Source organism: Cyprinus carpio, chromosome B19 (assembly GCF_018340385.1).
Source record: "Cyprinus carpio isolate SPL01 chromosome B19, ASM1834038v1, whole genome shotgun sequence".
NCBI lineage: Eukaryota > Metazoa > Chordata > Actinopteri > Cypriniformes > Cyprinidae > Cyprinus > Cyprinus carpio.
Window position 1 is genome coordinate 26997729 of NC_056615.1, and position 19310 is coordinate 27017038.

General features: G+C 35.1%; 1 protein-coding gene across 1 annotated transcript; it reads left to right on the forward strand.

Annotated features, from left to right (window-relative positions):
- The first annotated feature begins 4616 nt into the window (after window positions 1-4616).
- Window positions 4617-19209, forward strand: LOC109089963 (transcription factor Sp4-like). Its single transcript, XM_042746008.1, has 7 exons — window positions 4617-5481; window positions 5805-5875; window positions 8258-8864; window positions 9441-10193; window positions 14535-14724; window positions 15731-15930; window positions 16342-19209. Exons 1-7 carry the CDS (start codon window positions 5475-5477, stop codon window positions 16590-16592), a joined length of 2079 nt encoding a protein of 692 aa, XP_042601942.1. The 5' UTR covers window positions 4617-5474; the 3' UTR covers window positions 16593-19209.
- The last annotated feature ends 101 nt before the right edge of the window (window positions 19210-19310 follow it).

Sequence of the window (19310 nt, forward strand, 5' to 3'; positions counted from 1 at the left end):
GGATTGTTGTTGAAATGAGATACCTGTGCATGCAGTCTCAGATCAACATTCTGTGTGCTCACCTGCCTCAACATTTCATTCATGAATATCTGCAACACTTACAGACACTCACTCAAGAACTCAAAGCTGCTTCAAAGAGTTTGCTGACCTTCACTGTTTCCAGTTCATCTACTGCCCCCTGCTGGACATTACTGGAAAGCTGGAATTTTATTCATATTAGGTCATATGTAAGAATACAAATATAAGGTTATTATCCTGATTTCATTTAGATTTCATTTACATTTACATTTCTGTACCACATATCATAATCTAACTTTAATGTGGACAGTTTTTATTTCACATTGAAGTCATTTGCACACATAAAGTGCATTAGCTTCACTTGAGACTGACATTAAGTCTTAAGAAAACAAGTGCTTCCTTTACAAATGCAAACAATTACAAAAATACTCCTAATGCAAGTAATAGCAAATATAGTATTAAACAAGTAAACAAACCAACAAATAATATATAGTAGGTAGTAGCAGTATATTTTTATTTGTCAGCATCTTAGACTATTTTCATTCCAAAAAAAAAATAAAAACAATAACAAATGACAATAAAAACCAGCAAACAAAGTTATATTACGCAAGATTTTTTACATTAACATATGATAACAATTTTAAAACTTTATCTGGCAATTATATGAAATACATTTTTTACTTGAATTTTCTACATACATTAAAAGCGGGACAGTCCTATATAGTAGGCAATTTTCAGGTTGTGTGCACAGTTAGTTAGTTTTAATAACTAATATAATTAAGTAACAAGGCAAGTCTGGCAAGAAATTTTGTTCTAGCATTAACCTTAACCAGAACTTTCATAGCCATACTTACACCACTTAAATCAATGTCCAGGACACATCCAAGATAATTAACAGTAGTTATATTTGATATTAAACAATCCCCTACTTTAACAGACATCAGAAACCTTATTCATATTCTTTTTAGACTTAAATAATATGGATTCCGTTTTACTTAAATGCAACATCAGTTTGTTTTCAAAGCCAGTCTCTTACCTTACAAAGCTCCTTTCATAAATTCACTTGTATCCCAACATCCTTATTTGCAATGAATAAAGCAGAATCATCAGTATATAAAAACAAATAACAATCACAAACTGCTTGCATGTCATTTATGTATACAAGAAACAAAAGAGGGCCTAAAACACTTCCCTGAGGCACTCCACTTTTAACAAAGGTTTCCTCAGAAATCAGTGTTCAGATCATCTTTTCTCCTGACAAAATCAATGTCATGGCAATATTTCCATCCGCTGAATGTAAACTTTTTCATATTCCATATGTCTGCTGCACTGGTGACTTCATGTGCCTGTGCAAGTTGTGAAAATTATGAAAATAAATCTAGGAATTATTGAATTGTTGGACTTTAAATCAGTAGGGGTTGAGGCATCGAAGTAACTGTTACTAAGTTTTATATTATTACTGAAATATTATCAGTAATTAGTTACAAAATACTAGTTACTGCAAAAAGTAATATTATTAGTTACTAACTTACTGCCCAACACTGATGTGCAAACATCACACAAAATGAAGAGAAATTAGTATTTCTGTTTTGAACATTAGGTCAGTTAAATACTGACACTAAAACTCAGTTGTATAGGTTTATTCAACAAGTAGAGTTATTAATGCTGGGCCAAATGAATTCAAATAAAACGGATGTCTTGTAGCTGTTTTATTATGGTTAAGATGTGTTGTTATGCAAAGTGCATAAATATGATAGAAGACGCAGAGGTTCAAAAAGCATTAAAACATATTAACAGAATAAACAGAAGATATAATGATCTAAAACATGTGTTAACTGTGTTTGGTAATCTCCGAAACAAATATTTCATTAAAACTGATTTTGCACAAACATGCAAAAAACGGCATTACTGAGTTGTGTTGTGTAAAAATGTGTTGTGAAATCAGCTGGTGTCAGTAAAATAACAAAAAAACAATAATAATAAAAAAATTAGGTAAAATATTTTCTGTTTCAAAAACATTTATTTTGTAAATTTAAATAGCATAGTATAAATAATAAAAAAACTATATAATTAATAGAATAAAAAGGTATTTCACATACATTACTGTATATAAAATATATAAATAAATATATAAATATAAATTTAGCAAAGTATCATCAAAAAAAAGTGTCAGTCAGGTTCAAACACTGCACAACTGAGTTTTCATTAACTTTCATTTATTCTGTTAGCAGATGCTTTCCTCCGAAGCTACAAACGAGGAACATGCATTTCACAGAGTTAAAAAAATCTCATTCAGAATGGCACATTTATTAGAAAGCTAGATTAGGAAACAAAGATCAATGTCTTTGAATTGGCTGATTTTTAGCAAATGTTTGAAGTCAGTTTTCCACAAGTTCACCCTATAATAAAAAAATAAGTTATTTATTACATACATAGTATCTGTTAATATATTTACTGACATATCACTTGACTCACTGATATCAAGATTATGATTAAGCTTTATTTGGAGTACTACTTGTGCACAATGCTCATTTCTTAATATAAAGCCTAAAATATGTTTTAATGCAACTATTGATGAGGATTGTATGTGATCTTTGAATAATATCAGAAATGTAAGACATTTAAAGAGCATCTGAAGTATACTTGCAATAGTTCCACTTTAGCACAATCAAATATAGCCTGCTTCATTTTATCTTAAGTTGGACTTCAGCACTACTTCCGAGTGCATTAATGATAGCAGATGATATGATGATAGACAGGAGAAACCCCTCTGCACTCATCATCATGAACAGCACTGCGGCTGCAGTGGATTCATTCAAGTTCCTAGGAACCACAATCTCTCAGGACCTGAAGTGGGACACTCACATCGACTCCATCGTGAAAAAGGCCCAGCAGAGGTTGTACTTCCTTCATCAGCTGAGGAAGTGTAACCTGCCACAGACAGAGATGACACAGTTTTACTCAGCTGTTATTGAATCGGTTCTGTGCTCTTCTATAACTGTCTGGTTTGGGTCAGCCAGCAAATCAGATTTAAGAAGACTGCAACAGACTGGATCATTGGTGTGCACCTTGTATAACTCCAGAGTGAAGAAACAGGGAGGAAACATCATCAAAGACCCCTCTCACCCCGGACACAACCTGTGTGCACTCCTCCCCTCAGGCAGATGCTACAGATCTCTGTGCACTTGAACATCTACACATAAAAACAGTTTTATCCCCTTCATGTCATCTCCAGCCTAAACAGCTAACATATCAATTATTACCTGTGTTCTGTTATTCATTCTACATCTCTAATTATTGCCTCTTTCTCAAGTATCATGTAAAAACATATGCATATCTCTTTATTTATACAGTTCTATACAGAGTAAATAAAGCACAAGTGTGTACATAAATCTACTGTTCCAGATTTATACACATTATTATTATTATTTATTGTTAAGTCTTACTATTAAATGTTTTTCTGTTCTCATGTTAGATAGTGTTATGTATGTATGTATGTACCAGGAGCACCTTAAAAAAACCACATCAAATTCCTCATCTTTGCGCACACCTGGAGAATAAAGCTGATTCTGATTCAGATTGTGATTAAGCACAAATTAGTTGTTCCAACTTAGAAGTATATAAGTTTAGTATAGCCTACTAAAAGTACACTTGCAGGGTGTTTTTATTAAGTACATAACTACGTAAATGTATTTGCAGTATACTTAGCATGAAATAAATGTATTTCTAATACCGTTGTTTCAGAAATGCAAACAGGTAAGGAGGAAGACGAGAACATTGCGTGGATTGGTGGCATGGACACGGAATTTCTTTTAAAGATATTTGCTTTGCATGCTCATTTGGGTTTTTTTATATCTTTTTTTTTTCTTTTTCATTACCTTATATGTCCAAAACTGTAACCCCACCCCAACCATAAAAATAAAATTAACATCTTGTTGAAACATTTTACAGAATCAAGATTGAATATATTTGGTCAAAATCCCATGTTATAAAAGATGAAGTGCTATGCAGGATATTTAGGACAATATTGGCTAATTAGACAGCAGTGCTGACCTAAAATGCCCTCGTCACCGTTCCCACATCTCAGACCTCAAATACATACCTTTTAGACATAGTTTTTGAAGTAAAAATACTATACGAAGTGTATTGAAACAACCAGTTCTTCTCAGATCACACCCTTGTAAGACCATCCACATTAAAACACTCTCATTCAATCTAAGCTAGTCTCACAGGAACCTATTCTGATCTCAAAGAGGCTAGTTGTCACTGAAAGGTGAGTTTGGATCTGTTATATTTATTTTTCATTATATATAGGGCACACACAGGTGTGTAGAGAATCACATTGTTTTGAAAGGAAACTAATTAATGAATTTAAATAGCAAACCAACTTGTTTTTCTTAAACATTTTGATTAAAAGGTATATTAAAGTATTTATTCAAGTATATATTTAAAGTATTTATTCAAAATAAATGCCACGTGGTTTGACGCTGTTACGTAATCATTCACATTTTAAAGTTTGACTGAAGTGTCCAAACACTTCTCGCGGTCGCCATTGCGCGAGACGCGACGCCTCGGCGGCTATTGCACAGTTATTCTCCCGAAGCGTTTATTTATTTCGTTTAACATTCGTGATAGACTTAAGGGCGTGCGTTTCGCCGAACTGGGCCGGTGGCGCGTGTTTCTCCACCCGTTTCCATTCGCCCAACCCCCACAAACCACAAAAGCCCGCCCTTCTTCAGTCCGAGCAACCGAACGTGATAACACCCCCTTACGCAACGTCACTCCCGCCGTCATGGGACTTGTAGTCCGCAGCGCTTAGAATCGAACGCGCGCCGCTCGCTTCGAAACTACAAGCCCCAACCGTCACCACGCCCACCATCCAATCTGAATATGTGGGAGGGGAGCATCCGCCCACAAAAGCCACAGCAATTTTAGAGTGCCTCAAATGCAATTGTGCATCAAAAAAGTGAACAATTGGAAATTCGGGAAATGTCGTGAGTGAATCCCGCACACGGAGACATCCGAGAGAGAGAGAAACGGAGCGGCCCGCGCGTGACGGTTTGGCATTCAAAGATATTTAAATGAAAGTGGGTGGGCCTTCGCGAGGACGGCGCTCTCTGACAGACCTGCGCTTATATCCGCGGAGGAATATTATTTAATTCCGGATCTAACAGCGCAGTTAGGCCCGCGTTGAACGCTTAAGAGACCGTAGCCGCTCGAAGCGAGACTCTCGGACTCGCTTGGCATTTTGTGTTCCGTTATTGAAGGGTGTTTTTGCATTGGCACCGCCCTTCCTGGCGGGGTGGGTCCGTGCGTCAGAGCTGCGCCACAGTCTGCGGCCGCTGGAGAAAATAGGCCGTCCTTCTGCTGGGCTGCTGCCTGCCTTCTGCCTGCCTTCCACGGCGTCCGGCCTTTTTTCTCTTAAACAACTCCTCTCCGGGTTTCATTAATGCGGAATGAGTGGTACGTACCCTCCCCTCCTTATGCGTCTCCACCCCTTCATGCTCCATGCGTGCATCTGTCCCATCTATCCATCGCTGGCCCCCCACTTTCATATGGGATCTGCTGTTTATTTTTGCCCATTGATCAGTTTTAGGTCTTGTGCAATGCCTGTAAGGGACAGGAAGGCTTGTTTTGGGGGATATTGATGTGTTTAGAGGTCTGGCAGATTTTTGCATTAGGAAACTCGAGCTTTTTGTCTTGCTTTACTAGTGCACTGCATTGCATTTCTTTCATTTTCAACTCCAAATTCACCTTTTAGCTTTTGGGGTTTTTTTTTTTTTCAGATCAAAAGAAGGAAGCCATGGCCACCGATGGGGGGAAAGCCGGTGGAGGTGAAGTTGGTGCAAAAGGGTTCTAAAACTCATGTATCCCAGATATCCAAGATTTAAACAAATACTCAAATAACTCCCAAGTCACCACTTTTTTCACCACCAGAAGCACTTCCTGATTATTGCAGTGCGCTTCGGTGAACAGTTACACGCATTCACCCTGTTCCTGTCTTAACCTGTTACGCTTCGCAATACTGTGATAAAACATTTGTGAACTGTGTTAGGTAACACTTTTAATCTTAAGCATTTCAGGATCTGAATAAGCGTTTCATTATGATGATTTGGCAGTGCTGTCCAAAAGTCTAAAATGGCATTTTTGCATTTGAGATCTAGTTTTAAGCTGGAGATAAACTGAAAATGTAAGACCAAGAAACATAATGGCATCAAATATAAGACAGACATTGAAGAATCTGATCTGTTTCTTGGTCACCAAATAAATGTAACTAAACTTGTGACAGTAATACATGAAAATCCTGTTTTGTTCATGTCAGCTTCATTAAAGTAAAAATAAATAAATAGCAATAAAATAAGAAAAAGACATTCTCAAATTCTTTCGTACACATTTCACTGAAATGTATTCATTTATAAATATATTTAATATTTTATATATGTATGTATGTATATATATATTATATATATATATATATATATATATCTATATATATATATATATATATATATAGTATGGAAACAACATACAGTACAGACCAAAAGTATGGAAACATTACTATTTTTAATGTTTTTTGAAAGAAGTTTCTTCTGCTCATCAAGCCTGCATTTATTTGATCAAAAATACAGAAAAAAATTTAATATTGTAATATATTATTACAATTTAAAATAATTGTTTTTAAATTTATTAAACTTTAAATTATCATTTATTTCTGTGATGCAAAGCTGAATTTTTAGGATCATTATCACATGATCCTTTAGAAATCATTCTAATATGATGATTCATTATCAAACTTGGAAACAGTTCTGCTGCTTAATATTTTTCAGAACATGTGATACTTTTTTAGGATACTTGATGAATAAAAAAGTAAAAATAAAAAAAAAAAAAAAAAAGAAGCTATGTTTTTTAAAATAAAATATTTTGTAATAACAATATCACTACTGGTCAGTAATTTGGGTGTCAGTAATTTTTTTCTTTCTTTTTTTTTAAATAAAATCAATACTTTTATTCAGCAAGGATGTGTTAAATTGATAAAAAGTGATAGTAAAGAAAATATATTATTAGAATATATATTATTTGAGATTTTTTTTTTTTTTAATTTTGAATAAATGCAGTTCTTTTTAAACCTTTTATTCATCAAATATATTAGACAGCAGAACTGTTTTCCAACACTCATAATAAATCAGAATATTAGAATGTATTAGTATTTTTCTGTATTTTTGATCAAATAAATGCAGGCTTGATGAGCAGAAGAAACTTCTTTCAAAAACATTAAAAATAGTAATGTTTCCAAACTTTTGGTTTGTACTGTATATATATATATATATATATATATATATATAATATATATATATATATAAAAATTTTTGTGACAACAAAGATAACCTTATATTGTTTTATCAGCATCAGTGCTTTAGTCAATAAAGCAAAAAATAGTAATAGATTAAATATTTAAATAAAATAAGAAAAATACTTTTTCAAATTCTTTCACATATTTTACTTAAATATTTTTAGTACATTTTCACTGAAATATATTTAAAATTTAAATAAAATATATTACACAAATATTTTTTTGTGACAACAAAGAGAACAATAATCATGTTTTGGTCAACACTACTACTGTGTACTGTCATATAATATAAAATAATAATAATAATATGAGCAAAATAGTATATCTTAAATTCATGTAAACTTTAACTTAAATATATTACATTTGTGAATGCAAATTATATATATATATATATATATATATATATATATATATAGAATGTCAGCTCCAGTGTTGCTGTCATTAAAGCAAAATAAATACATAAATAAATCATTTAAATAATATTTTCCCATTTTTGTACTTTTGTTACACAAATATATTTAATTTTTTAAATATAAGCATAAATATTATAAATAATGAAATATAAATAATGAAGATTATGTAATGTAAATTAATTATATAAATATTATTAGAAATATTATTTGCAATAGAAAACATTTCAGAAGCCTTATCACTAGTGCTTTCAGATTTCTGCAACCCACTGTACTTTAAATGTTTGTGTGTGTGTTATATTTAATAGTTAGTTTAACAGAATGAGTTTTTTTTTCTTGAAGAGTTTGTCTCTGGAGGCCTCGATCATGAAATGGAGAGACTGTGGTTCACACGCCCACTTACTCTTCCTGTGAGCCCGCCCACATCTGCTGACTCTGACATCTCACTGTATGTGTGTGTGTGTTTGTGTGTGTGTAGGATGCACAGCCGTCTCCTCTCGCATTGCTGGCGGCGACATGCAGTAAAATAGGTGGTGCTGGCGGCGAGGGTCAGGCGGCCACGCAACAGCAGATAATAATCGACCCCAACCAGGGTCTGCTTCAGCTCCAGAACCCCACGCAGCAGCTCGAGCTGGTTCCTGCACAGCTGACGGGAAACGGCTGGCAGATCATAGCCACTTCCCCTACCGCTGCAACCAAGGACAGCGTTCAGCAGCAGGCAGCCAACGAGAGCGCAGCGGGGCGAAAGGTCAAGGCCGCGGGTTCGAATAACGCACCTGGCTCACAGCAGCAACAGCAGTTTCAAATTATCCAGGTGCAGAATCTGCCGAACTCGTCGGGCGGGATTCAGTATCAAGTCATCCCACACCTTCAGACCGCCGACGGACAGCAGATCCAAATAAGCCCTAGTAACCCCACGGCCTTAAGCGTCCAGCCCGAACAGATCCAGCTCATTTCCACCGGAAACAACCAAGCCATTCTGGCCACGCCCCAAAGGGCGGGATCAACCGGCATCGTCGCGCAAAACCAGACGATTCCGCTTCAAATCAGGCCGTCGTTTCCTTTGCAGCTGCAAACTATTCAAGGTACGCAAGAAAAAGTTAAAGAATTTTTAATATATGTCAGTGTAAAAAATCTTGTGTTTGTTTGTTTGCTGGTTTTTATTGTATTTGTAAAGGCCCGTTCACACCAAGGATGATATCTATAAAGATAACGATAAAGATACAGGTCTAAAAATCATCCTCAATATTAAAGGCTTAGTTCACCCTCATGTCGTTCCAAGAACATTCAACTTCAGAACACAAATAAAGATTTTTTTTGATGAAATCCAAGCGCTCTCAGACCCACCGTAGACAGCAACACAACTGCAATGTTCCCAGGTCTAGAAACGTAGCAAGGACATCGGTAAACCAGTCTGTGACATCAGGGGTTCAACCGTAATAAAAATATTTATCGTTACAACAATATATTGTTATTTTAAAAATGTTTATACCGACTTGGTATCATAGTATCGGTTCTCATGACATCACTATTATCTTTGTAGTTATCATTCTTGGTGTGAACGGGGCTTTATACTTATATTTTTTTAAATTGTTTTTGCCATGAAAATAGCCTAAGATGCTGACATGGCATTAAATAAAAATATACTACTGCTATTCAAGGTTCGCAAGCGCCAATGGTGACGACGCTACCCATCAACCTCGGCGGCGTGACTTTGGCGTTGCCGGTTATTAATAACGTTGCTGCTGCAACAGGGGGCGGAGCTTCAGTTCAACTCGTCCAATCAGGCGACGGAAGCATTTCAAATGGAAACCAAGCAGGCACAGCGGAATCCACATGCGGGACGGCCAGCGACGCAATAGCAGATGCTACGACATTATCTAACGCAGCCGAAAGCCAGAAAGACAGTCAAGCGGGCGAGTCGGACGCCCAGAATCTCGCCCAATCCAATGGCCTCCAATCTGTATCCGAGCAGCCCGGCCAAATCCAGCAGTTCCAAATCGTAGGGCATCCGGTTCTCCAGCAGATCCAGTCGCCCCAACAGCAAGTAGTCCAGGGCTCCATACAGACTTTGCAACCGGTGCAGCAGAACCTCCAGCTACAGGCCTTCCAGAACCCCACGCAGGTTCTGATCCGGACGCCCACGCTCACCCCGTCGGGTCAGATCAGCTGGCAGACCGTCCAGGTGCAGAACGCAGGCATGCCCCAGCAGCTGACGCTCGCGCCCGTGGTGTCCAGCTCAAGTGGGGCGACGTTCACGCAGATCGCCCCGCTGACGCTCGGTGGGTCACCCATCACGCTCAGTGCCGCCCAGCTGCCCTCGGGGACCGGTGTGCAGACGGTGAACATCGCGGGGCTGGGGGCGGCTGGAGTGCAGATGCAAGGCGTTCCGCTCACCATCACCGGCGTGCAAGGTAAGCCCCTCCCACCTGTCATGTGACACCTGTTGAACTCAGTGTAGAGACAGAGCGGCACGCATCATGATCATGATGATGAGATTTTTAACAGAGGTGTTTGTGTTGCACATCATAGAAGACCATGTTAGCATTCGTTAATTTTAATTGTTGGAGAAACCTGGTTAATTTTAAAGCTGCAGTCCAAAACGTTTTTGTGTTCAAAGTTGAGTTAATTTATATAAAAAGCGAGTACACAGTACAATGTTTACCATATATTGATATATTTATGGCACCCGCCACAATATCAAAACTCACCGCCACAAATACATATATGATCAAAGAAGGCTGTGAAAAATCTGCATTGTTAATCATTTTGATCTTTTATTTTAAAAAATTCACAAATATCTAACCTTTCATTGAACTAAAACAATAGAAAATGGGTTTTTTGTGTAGCTTTCATTTTCCAGGTTTAAAATCTACATCGTTTTGACGTCACAATTTGTGACGTGGCAGTGGACGATAGTACACTAATGGCGTGTCGGTGTCTGTTAGATTATTCATGAGACTGCGTGTTCTTATCCTATGAGAAGTCGCTTCGCTTAATTATTCACAACAGCATGTGTTGATTTACTATGAGACCGCGTTCATTAACTGAGAGAAATGTTCATGGATCGAAGAAGAGCGTTTGTTTTTGCTTTGTAATAAGAGTTCGGCACAAACGTGATTCATTCACTTAGTGAGTGTAACCGTTTTTACAGCTTTATGACATGACCTGTCAAAAGGCTTATATAAACACCACAGAATAAGCCTTAAAAGTTATCAGAGGTGCAACAGCGCATACAGTACAGACCAAAAGTTTGGAAACATTACTATTTTTAATGTTTTTGAAAGAAGTTTCTTCTGCTCATCAAGCCTGCATTTATTTGATCAAAAATACAGAAAAAACAGTAATATTGTGATATATTATTACAACTTAAAATAATTGTTTTAAAATTTATTATACTTTAAATTATCATTTACTTCTGTGATGCAAAGCTGAATTTTTAGGATCATTATCACATGATCCTTTAGAAATCATTCTAATATGATGATTCATTATCAAAGTTGGAAACAGTTCTGCTGCTTAATATTTTTTCAGAACATGTGATACTTTTTTAGGATACTTTGATGAATAAAAGTATAAAAAAAAAAAAAAAAGAAGAAGCTATGTTTTAAAAATATAAATATTTTGTAATAACAATATACACTACTGGTCAGTAATTTGGGGTCAGTAATTTTTTTTTCCATTCTTTTTTTTTTAATAAAATCAATACTTTTATTCAGCAAGGATGTGTTAAATTGATAAAAAGTGATAGTTATATTATTAGAATATATATTATTAGAATTTTTTTTGATTTTGTTTATTTTGAATAAAATGCAGTTCTTTTTAACCTTTTTATTCATCAAAATATATTAGACAGCAGAACTGTTTCCCAACACTCATAATAAATCAGAATATTAGAATGATTTCTAAATGATCATGTGATAGACTGGATGTTACATGTGACACTGAAGGCTGGAGTAATGATGCTGAAAATTCAGCTGCGCATCACAGGAATAAATTATTTTTTTAAAGTATATTCAAATAGAAAAACTATTATTTTAAGTTGTAATAATATTTCACATTATTACTGTTTTTTCTGTATTTTTGATCAAATAAATGCAGGCTTGATGAGCAGAAGAGACTTCTTTCAAAAAACATAAAAAATAGTAATATATATATATATATAAAATCCTGTACTGTATATATATATATATATATATATATATATAAAAGTTAACCCAACTATGACGATTTCCGCTGCTGAGAAACCATAATGTGAAAAAGGTCCATAGAGGCCGGTTATCTTCATGAATAATTTAGCGTTTTATTTGGAATTAATGCACAGTTCTCAGTTGAATTCATTTAAATGTTTGGACTGAGTTGGTGAGTCTCATGAAAAAACATGTTCATGTTCACCCCAAAATCATTTAGTGCAAGAAAATGAAGCCTGTGTATAAAACTATTAACATTTTTTGAGTCTTAATGGTGATTCTCATTAGATGAATGAAAGAAGATCATTAAAAACTTTCTGTAATAAAGTGATCCTTTTATTTACATCTGTGTATACAGAAAAAGTGGTAAAGAAAATACTACCATGATGTAGAAACACTATACAATTTAAAATGTATTTAATGAAATTGTTAATAAAAATAATTAAAAAAAATATATATTTTTTTTAAATAATTAATATAAAAATTTTAAAATATATATATTTTTACATTACAGTAGTGACTATGAGGCAGGTTTATTATAGTTAAAACTAAAACCATTAAAGAAAAACTTTGTTATTTGAAATAAAATGAGCTTTAACTGAAATAAAATAAAATATTAAAAAAATGTATTTCAGGTAGTTGCCAATGCAATATTTCTCAGTTTATTTTAGTGTAATTTTATGTACTAAAATAACTAAAACCAAAACTTAAATAAAATTAATAAATCTATATGGGCATATTTTAAATAAAAAATAATACAAATAATAAAAACAAAAAAACAAAATTATAAAAACAAACTAAAATTAAAATAAAAAAACAGCAAGTATGAAAGTATAAAAAAAACTAATTCAAAATATTAATAAAAACTATAGTAGTATCTCAACGATACTAAAATAAGACTGGTATGCAATGTATTAATTTATTTATTTATTTAGAAAAATCATGTTATTGAAATAAACTTTAACTGAAATAAAATAAAATATAAAAAATTCAACTTTATTTGAGCAACATTTCTTTCTCTTTTAATTTAGTTTTTATAACTAATTAATTTTCGACTTTTTTTTAAATAATGACAAAAGCTCAAAATTACTACAACTAGCTAAAATTAAAATGAAAATGGAAAATCTTACTTTCATTTAGTTTAACTTAACTAAAATAACTTAAACAGAAATAGAAATTAATAAAAAATTATATAGACATTTAAAAATAATTAATAAAAAGGAAAAAAATTCAAAATTACTAAAAGTAGCTAAAATTAAAATTAAAACAGAACATTAAAAAATTAATGCTGACTAAAAAAAAAACATAATAGTATCTCAGTGATACTAAAATGACACTGTTATTTATTTATTTATTTATTTATTACAATAATCAAAATGTGGGTGTTGGAAATGTGCTTAGAGGGACATTCCACCCCAAAATGAAAATTTTGTCATTAATCACTTACCCTCATGTCGTTCCAAACACGTAAAAGCTCCATTCATCTTCGGAACACAATTTAAGATATTTTGGATGAAAACCGGGAGGCTTGAGACTGTCCCATAGACTGCCAAATAAATAACAGTGTTAAGGTCCAGGAAAGTACGAAAAGCATCGTCAGAATACTCCATCTGCCATCAGACGTGCAATCTGGGTTATATGAAGCGACGGGAACACTTTTTGTAAGCGAAGAAAACAAAAATAACAACTTTATTCAACAATTCCTTTGTCAAGAGTCTCCTCTGTGTCTCTCCATATCACCGTATGCTGCGCATGCTCTTCTGTATCATCCGCATACACAGCATACAGTGATATGAACGTAGCTTTTACGGGTTTGGAATGACATGGGGATAAGTGACTAATGACAAAATGTTCATTTTGGGGTGGAGTATCCCTTTAATTGTCAGGAAAATAATTTTATAGACCATAACATTTTAATGGTTCTAAAATTAGGTACCATTTAATCTGAAAAAAATATATATATTTTTTTCCCCTTTGTTTTTGAGGAGAAGTTTGATATGGCATAAGTTATTAATAGATCTTGCAGTAATTATCAGAGTATTTGTAACCACATATATCCAAAATGTAAAATGTGGCCGCTGTGTTTCTTGATTAAAACTCTTTGATGTTCAATTTGAAAATGACAGTTTTCTCAGACACTAGTGAATTAGTGTGGAACAGTAGCATGAAATGTAATTGTGTGTTTTTCCATAGACTCTTTATTACTCATGAAGTAAAACGGCAAATTAAGGCATTTATATTTTATGAGTCGGAGTCTGAATGTTGTTTCCAAATGCTTTGGTAAGGTGTCAGATTTCAGACTCTTTGTTATTGGACTTTGCATGTCTGGTTCCACCGTTGACTATGCTTTCTTATGGACAATAAGGGCTGTTTTAACAGATTTCAACTAGAAGCTCAGGGACTCACTAATATTTGTTTGGTTCAGATCATTTATGACACTTGCTTTTTGAGGTGTAAATGATATTCCCCGAAACGTCCCAAAATGCACTGATGTTTTGAGCAGTTCTCTCAATCAGCCGTGCACAGAGTGATTTAATCAACTGTGCTGTTTGTGAAATCCCACAGGTCAGCAGCAACGACAAGAGGGTCAAAAATCACACTCCCCCCCTGACACTCACACTCCTGACCATACTCCAGACACGAGTCCAGAGCAGATGGGGCAGGTCCAGAGCCCGTCGGACCAGGAGGGTCAGCCCGGCAAGAGGCTGCGCAGGGTGGCCTGCTCCTGCCCCAACTGCAGGGACGGAGAGGGGAGGTACGTCAGCCAGGAATAAAGAGTGTAATGCGAGAGTGTTAAAGTTAGGAAATGAAAGAGATTAAACCAGGGGATTAAAAAACTTTCACACTTTTTAGTTGTTGTTTTTTTCATGCTGTTTTTTAGCAGTATGGAAGCTTGTTTTTGCCAATTGTTAGTTTATGTCTCACAATTTGGACTTTTCTTCTTAAAATTTATATCATGCAATTCTGAGAAAAATTTCAGTTTTGCAACTGACAAAACTATACCGTAACAGAAAAAAAAAACTGAATTGCAATATGTATCTTCGAAATTCTAAGAAAAATTTAAAATTGTAGGATACAAGCTCAAGGTTCACAAAAAGGATTGCAGGATATAAACTCAGAATTTAAAAAAAAGGCCAAATTTATAAGTAAAAGTCAAAATTATGAGTTATAAGTCAAAAAATTGTCAATTTTGACTTTTTTCTTAGAATTCTGAGTTTCTTAGAATTTTGACGTTTTTTCAGAATTCTAAGAATGTGAGAGATAAACTCAGAATTCTTAGAAAAAAGTCAAACTTGAAAGATATAAAATCATAATTCTGAGAGAAAAAAGTTAAGTTGGAATTGTGAGGAAAAAAGTCAAAATTGCAGAATCATAATTCTGATAAAAAAAAACTCAGAATTGTGAGATATAAACTCAGAATTGCAAGATTTACATCTTGCAATTCTGACTTTTTTTCTTTGAAATCTGAGTTACATCTCGGAGGAAACACGCTTCCATAATTAAGAACCACTCACAGAAAATGTAAAATTAGTTTTTAGTAGATCAGACTGTACAAAGCAACGATATATATACAGTATATATATATATATATATATATATATAGAAAGGGAGAGAAAGAGATGGATGGATGGATAGATAGATAGATAGATAGATAGATAGATAGATAGATAGATAGATAGATGTTGAAAGTCTCTTTATTGGGTTAGAGTTTTGACCAGCTAAAGCAAAATTGTTAGCGTCATTTCTCTGTATTCTGACAGAAATAACAGTGACCCATCAAAGAAGAAGCAGCACGTGTGTCACATGGAGGGCTGCGGGAAGGTTTACGGCAAAACGTCTCACCTGAGGGCTCACCTGCGCTGGCACACGGGAGAGAGACCGTTCGTCTGCAACTGGATCTTCTGCGGGAAACGCTTCACCAGGAGCGACGAGCTTCAGCGGCATCGCAGGACGCATACAGGTGCGCACAATGGGACAAAAACATGCACACGAGGAATAAAATCAACACGTGTGTGTTTATATCAGCTGATTAACCAATCAAACCTTCTATCAGCTCCAGAAATACAGCACAGACAAATAGTGGTTAAAACTGCTCTTTTTTAACTTGACATAACTATTTATTAGTGCTGGGGAATGATTAAATTTTTTAATTGTGATTAATCGCATTGTCATGCACAAAATTCAGTAGTGAATTCAAAAGTAGACCTGCCGAGAGAGCATTGCAATAGTCCAGCCTGGACAGAGCAATCATCAATGGACCACCTTGACCTTTAGACATCAGTTTTGAGAAATCCACATCAGTCGAGCACAGAACCAGTGTCTTTTCCTGCTCAGATCTGAATAAATGAATGATTTTCTCTGTCCTGTGCAGGTGAGAAGAGGTTTGAGTGTCCGGAGTGCTCCAAGAGGTTCATGCGGAGCGACCACTTGTCAAAGCACATCAAAACCCACCAGAACAAAAAAGGTGGGGCGGCACTAACCATCATCACCACAGATGAGATGGAGGAGGAGGTGGACGAGTCGCTGGGCTCGCCGAGGATCGTCACTGTGGCGTCGCTCTCGCAGGATTCGAACCCGGCCACGCCCACCACTTCAAACAATTTAGAGGAGGAGTTCGAGTAGTTTTCCCTCCAAAAATGATCGGCTGAAAGCACCACGATATCGTTTGTCGGTTTGTTTATAGGTTGATTTGTTTATGTTCATCATTCTTTTTCTATCGACGATGGACAGCTGTTTGAGCGCACTCGATTTTTCATATGGAAATTTAATACTATCAAATATTATGACAAAGAATAATCTAATGGAAATATGGAATAGTATGAGTTGTTAAGAGACAAGTTGAACGATGGCGTTTGTTTTGTTATGAGTAGCACAAGAAGTACTGAAGTTCCCAGATGCTCCTGAAGATGTCGCTATGCACAAAAATAATATATATGTGTTTTCAAAGTGGTTTCTATGGAAAGTCGTTTCCGCCACATGATACAAAAAATAAAAAAGGTAATTATGATTATTTATTTTTATTTCACAATTCTGGCTTTTTTTTCCTCGTAATTCTGTTTTTATTTTGTAAATCAGAATTTTCCTTTGAATTCTAAGTTTAAATATCGCAATTCTAACTTTTTCGCACAATTCTGAGTTTTTATCTTGCATTTCTGACTTTTTTTTTTTATTATTCAAAATTTTTATCTTTCGCAATTCTGACTTTTTCCTTTGAACTCCAAGTTTACTTCTCGCAAATGTTTTTTTTTTTTTTTTCTGCCATGGAATAAAATAGATAATTTTTGCAAGATTCAGACTTTTTTCTCACAAATTGTGACTTTCATTCTTTTAATTCTGATTTATATATATCGCAATTCTCACTTTTTTCCTTTTAAATTCTGAGTTTGTATCTATATCTTATATTTTTTTCACCATGGAATAAAAAATAAAAAAGGAAACTTGCGACTTTTTATCTCGCAGTTCAGACTTTGAGAGTATATATCGAGAGTTTATATCTCACAATTCTGAGTTTTTCCGCAATAATACATTATATCAAACAAAAATATGAATTGTGAGATGAAATCTCAGAATTGTGAGAAAAATAGTTTAAATTGTGATATAAACTCAGAACTGCGTGAAAAATATCAAAATTGTGAGATACAATGTACAATTGCGAAAAAAGGTCCGAATGGTGTTATAAACTTGAAATTGCGAGGAAAGGCAGTCTGAATTGTTCTATACAAATTCGCAATTCATTTAAGAAAAAAAATTCTGTGGCGGAAACAAGTTTTCATAGGTTTCGGATCGAACATGCAGTCGGGGATGAGAATCTCAGAGCTTCACGCGATGGTCTGTGGTTTTGTGTACGATCAGGCTAGAAAGATGAGCACCTAACAGATATTAAGTACACGATTAGAGTCGCAGCACAAGCTAGAAAGCGACGCTGTCTGTGATTGGAGCGTGTCGCGAAGCGTCAGCCAATCGCGGCCTCGTGTACAGAACGCTTTATAATTCAAGCATATATAATAATATAATCGACGATTCAGCAGTCAAACTTTTATGTAGGAGAAACGAGATTATAGAGACGGGCTATTTAAAGAAAAGCACATTAGATTTACAAATAATGCATTCCAGTTACGATTACTTTAGAAAAAAATAAAATAAACGAGAAAGAAAACAATCTAGCTTTCCGAGACATGCTATGTTAAACGAAAGCAATACTATAAAGACAATCTTTGCCATGTTTACATTACCGAGGGGTAGAATATGTTTAAGAAAAACACCTGGAGAAGTTCTCTCTGATCTCAAGTCATATAAACTGTACTCTGATGCCTTAACAAACACTGCAGTACCACTATGTTACGGCTGGGCAGGGGAACGTGGGGCTTCGACTGTGTTTTCAGAAATATTCGTGTGCAGGTGACCGCATTTAGCTTTTTATATACGATGGCGAACACTGTGGGAGCGAGCGACGATCTGCTTCAGCCCTCGTGAAGATCCCCCGACCCGCGTCGATGTGTCGCCCGTCGGCTTTCTCGCGCTCTCCAAAGAGATTCGGCCCACCGACTCCCTCCAAACGCTCCCTCCGGGTCACGGCGGGGCGAGAAACACACCCTGAAGCCACTTCGATGAGTTTGATGTTGAGAAATCTGTGCCGTGGCGTTCTTAATCGTGACTTTCGTTTGATTTGGTTTCATTTCGAGCCCGTTTTTCTCGTGTGCGCGTGTCTAATTTATTATTTATCCTTCTATTATTATTAGTATTTGCTAATGTGTATTGTGCGCTGCTAATGCAGAGATATGACGTGCTGCATGGTTCATTTCCGCTAACAATCTCTATTTAGTAACGATCTGTTATTTCTAATCGTGGTCCTTTTAGAAGTAAAACCATGGCTTTTAATTTATCTGACGTTTCGCACCATGACGTGTTTCAAATGGAGAAAAAAAAAAGTTTAAAAAGAAATGGTTGATACCAAACAATTATAAATAGATGTTTTTTGGTAATATTTTCTGTGGCGAGCGATTTTCTTTAATATTTTCTAGTGACACCTCATTTGTAAATCATTTTTCTAAGATGTTCCTTTGTCCTCATGGCATTTGATAATGGGTTTTTTGCCAGGTTAGCCTGAAAGGCTGCAGTTTATTGATATTTTTAAAATAACTTTGTACAAACGTGTTATGTTAATGGGTAAAAAAAAGGGGGGGGGGGACTTTGCCTGCATAACACTTAAAAATTAAAGTGAGTAATTCTGTCTTAAAGAGTTCATGTCTATGTCTTATTCTTTATTCCAGTCTGTGCTGCCTTTTATTTACAATGTGAGCTTTAACATAAAACAACACTTTACTGTAACGTTCTATTTGT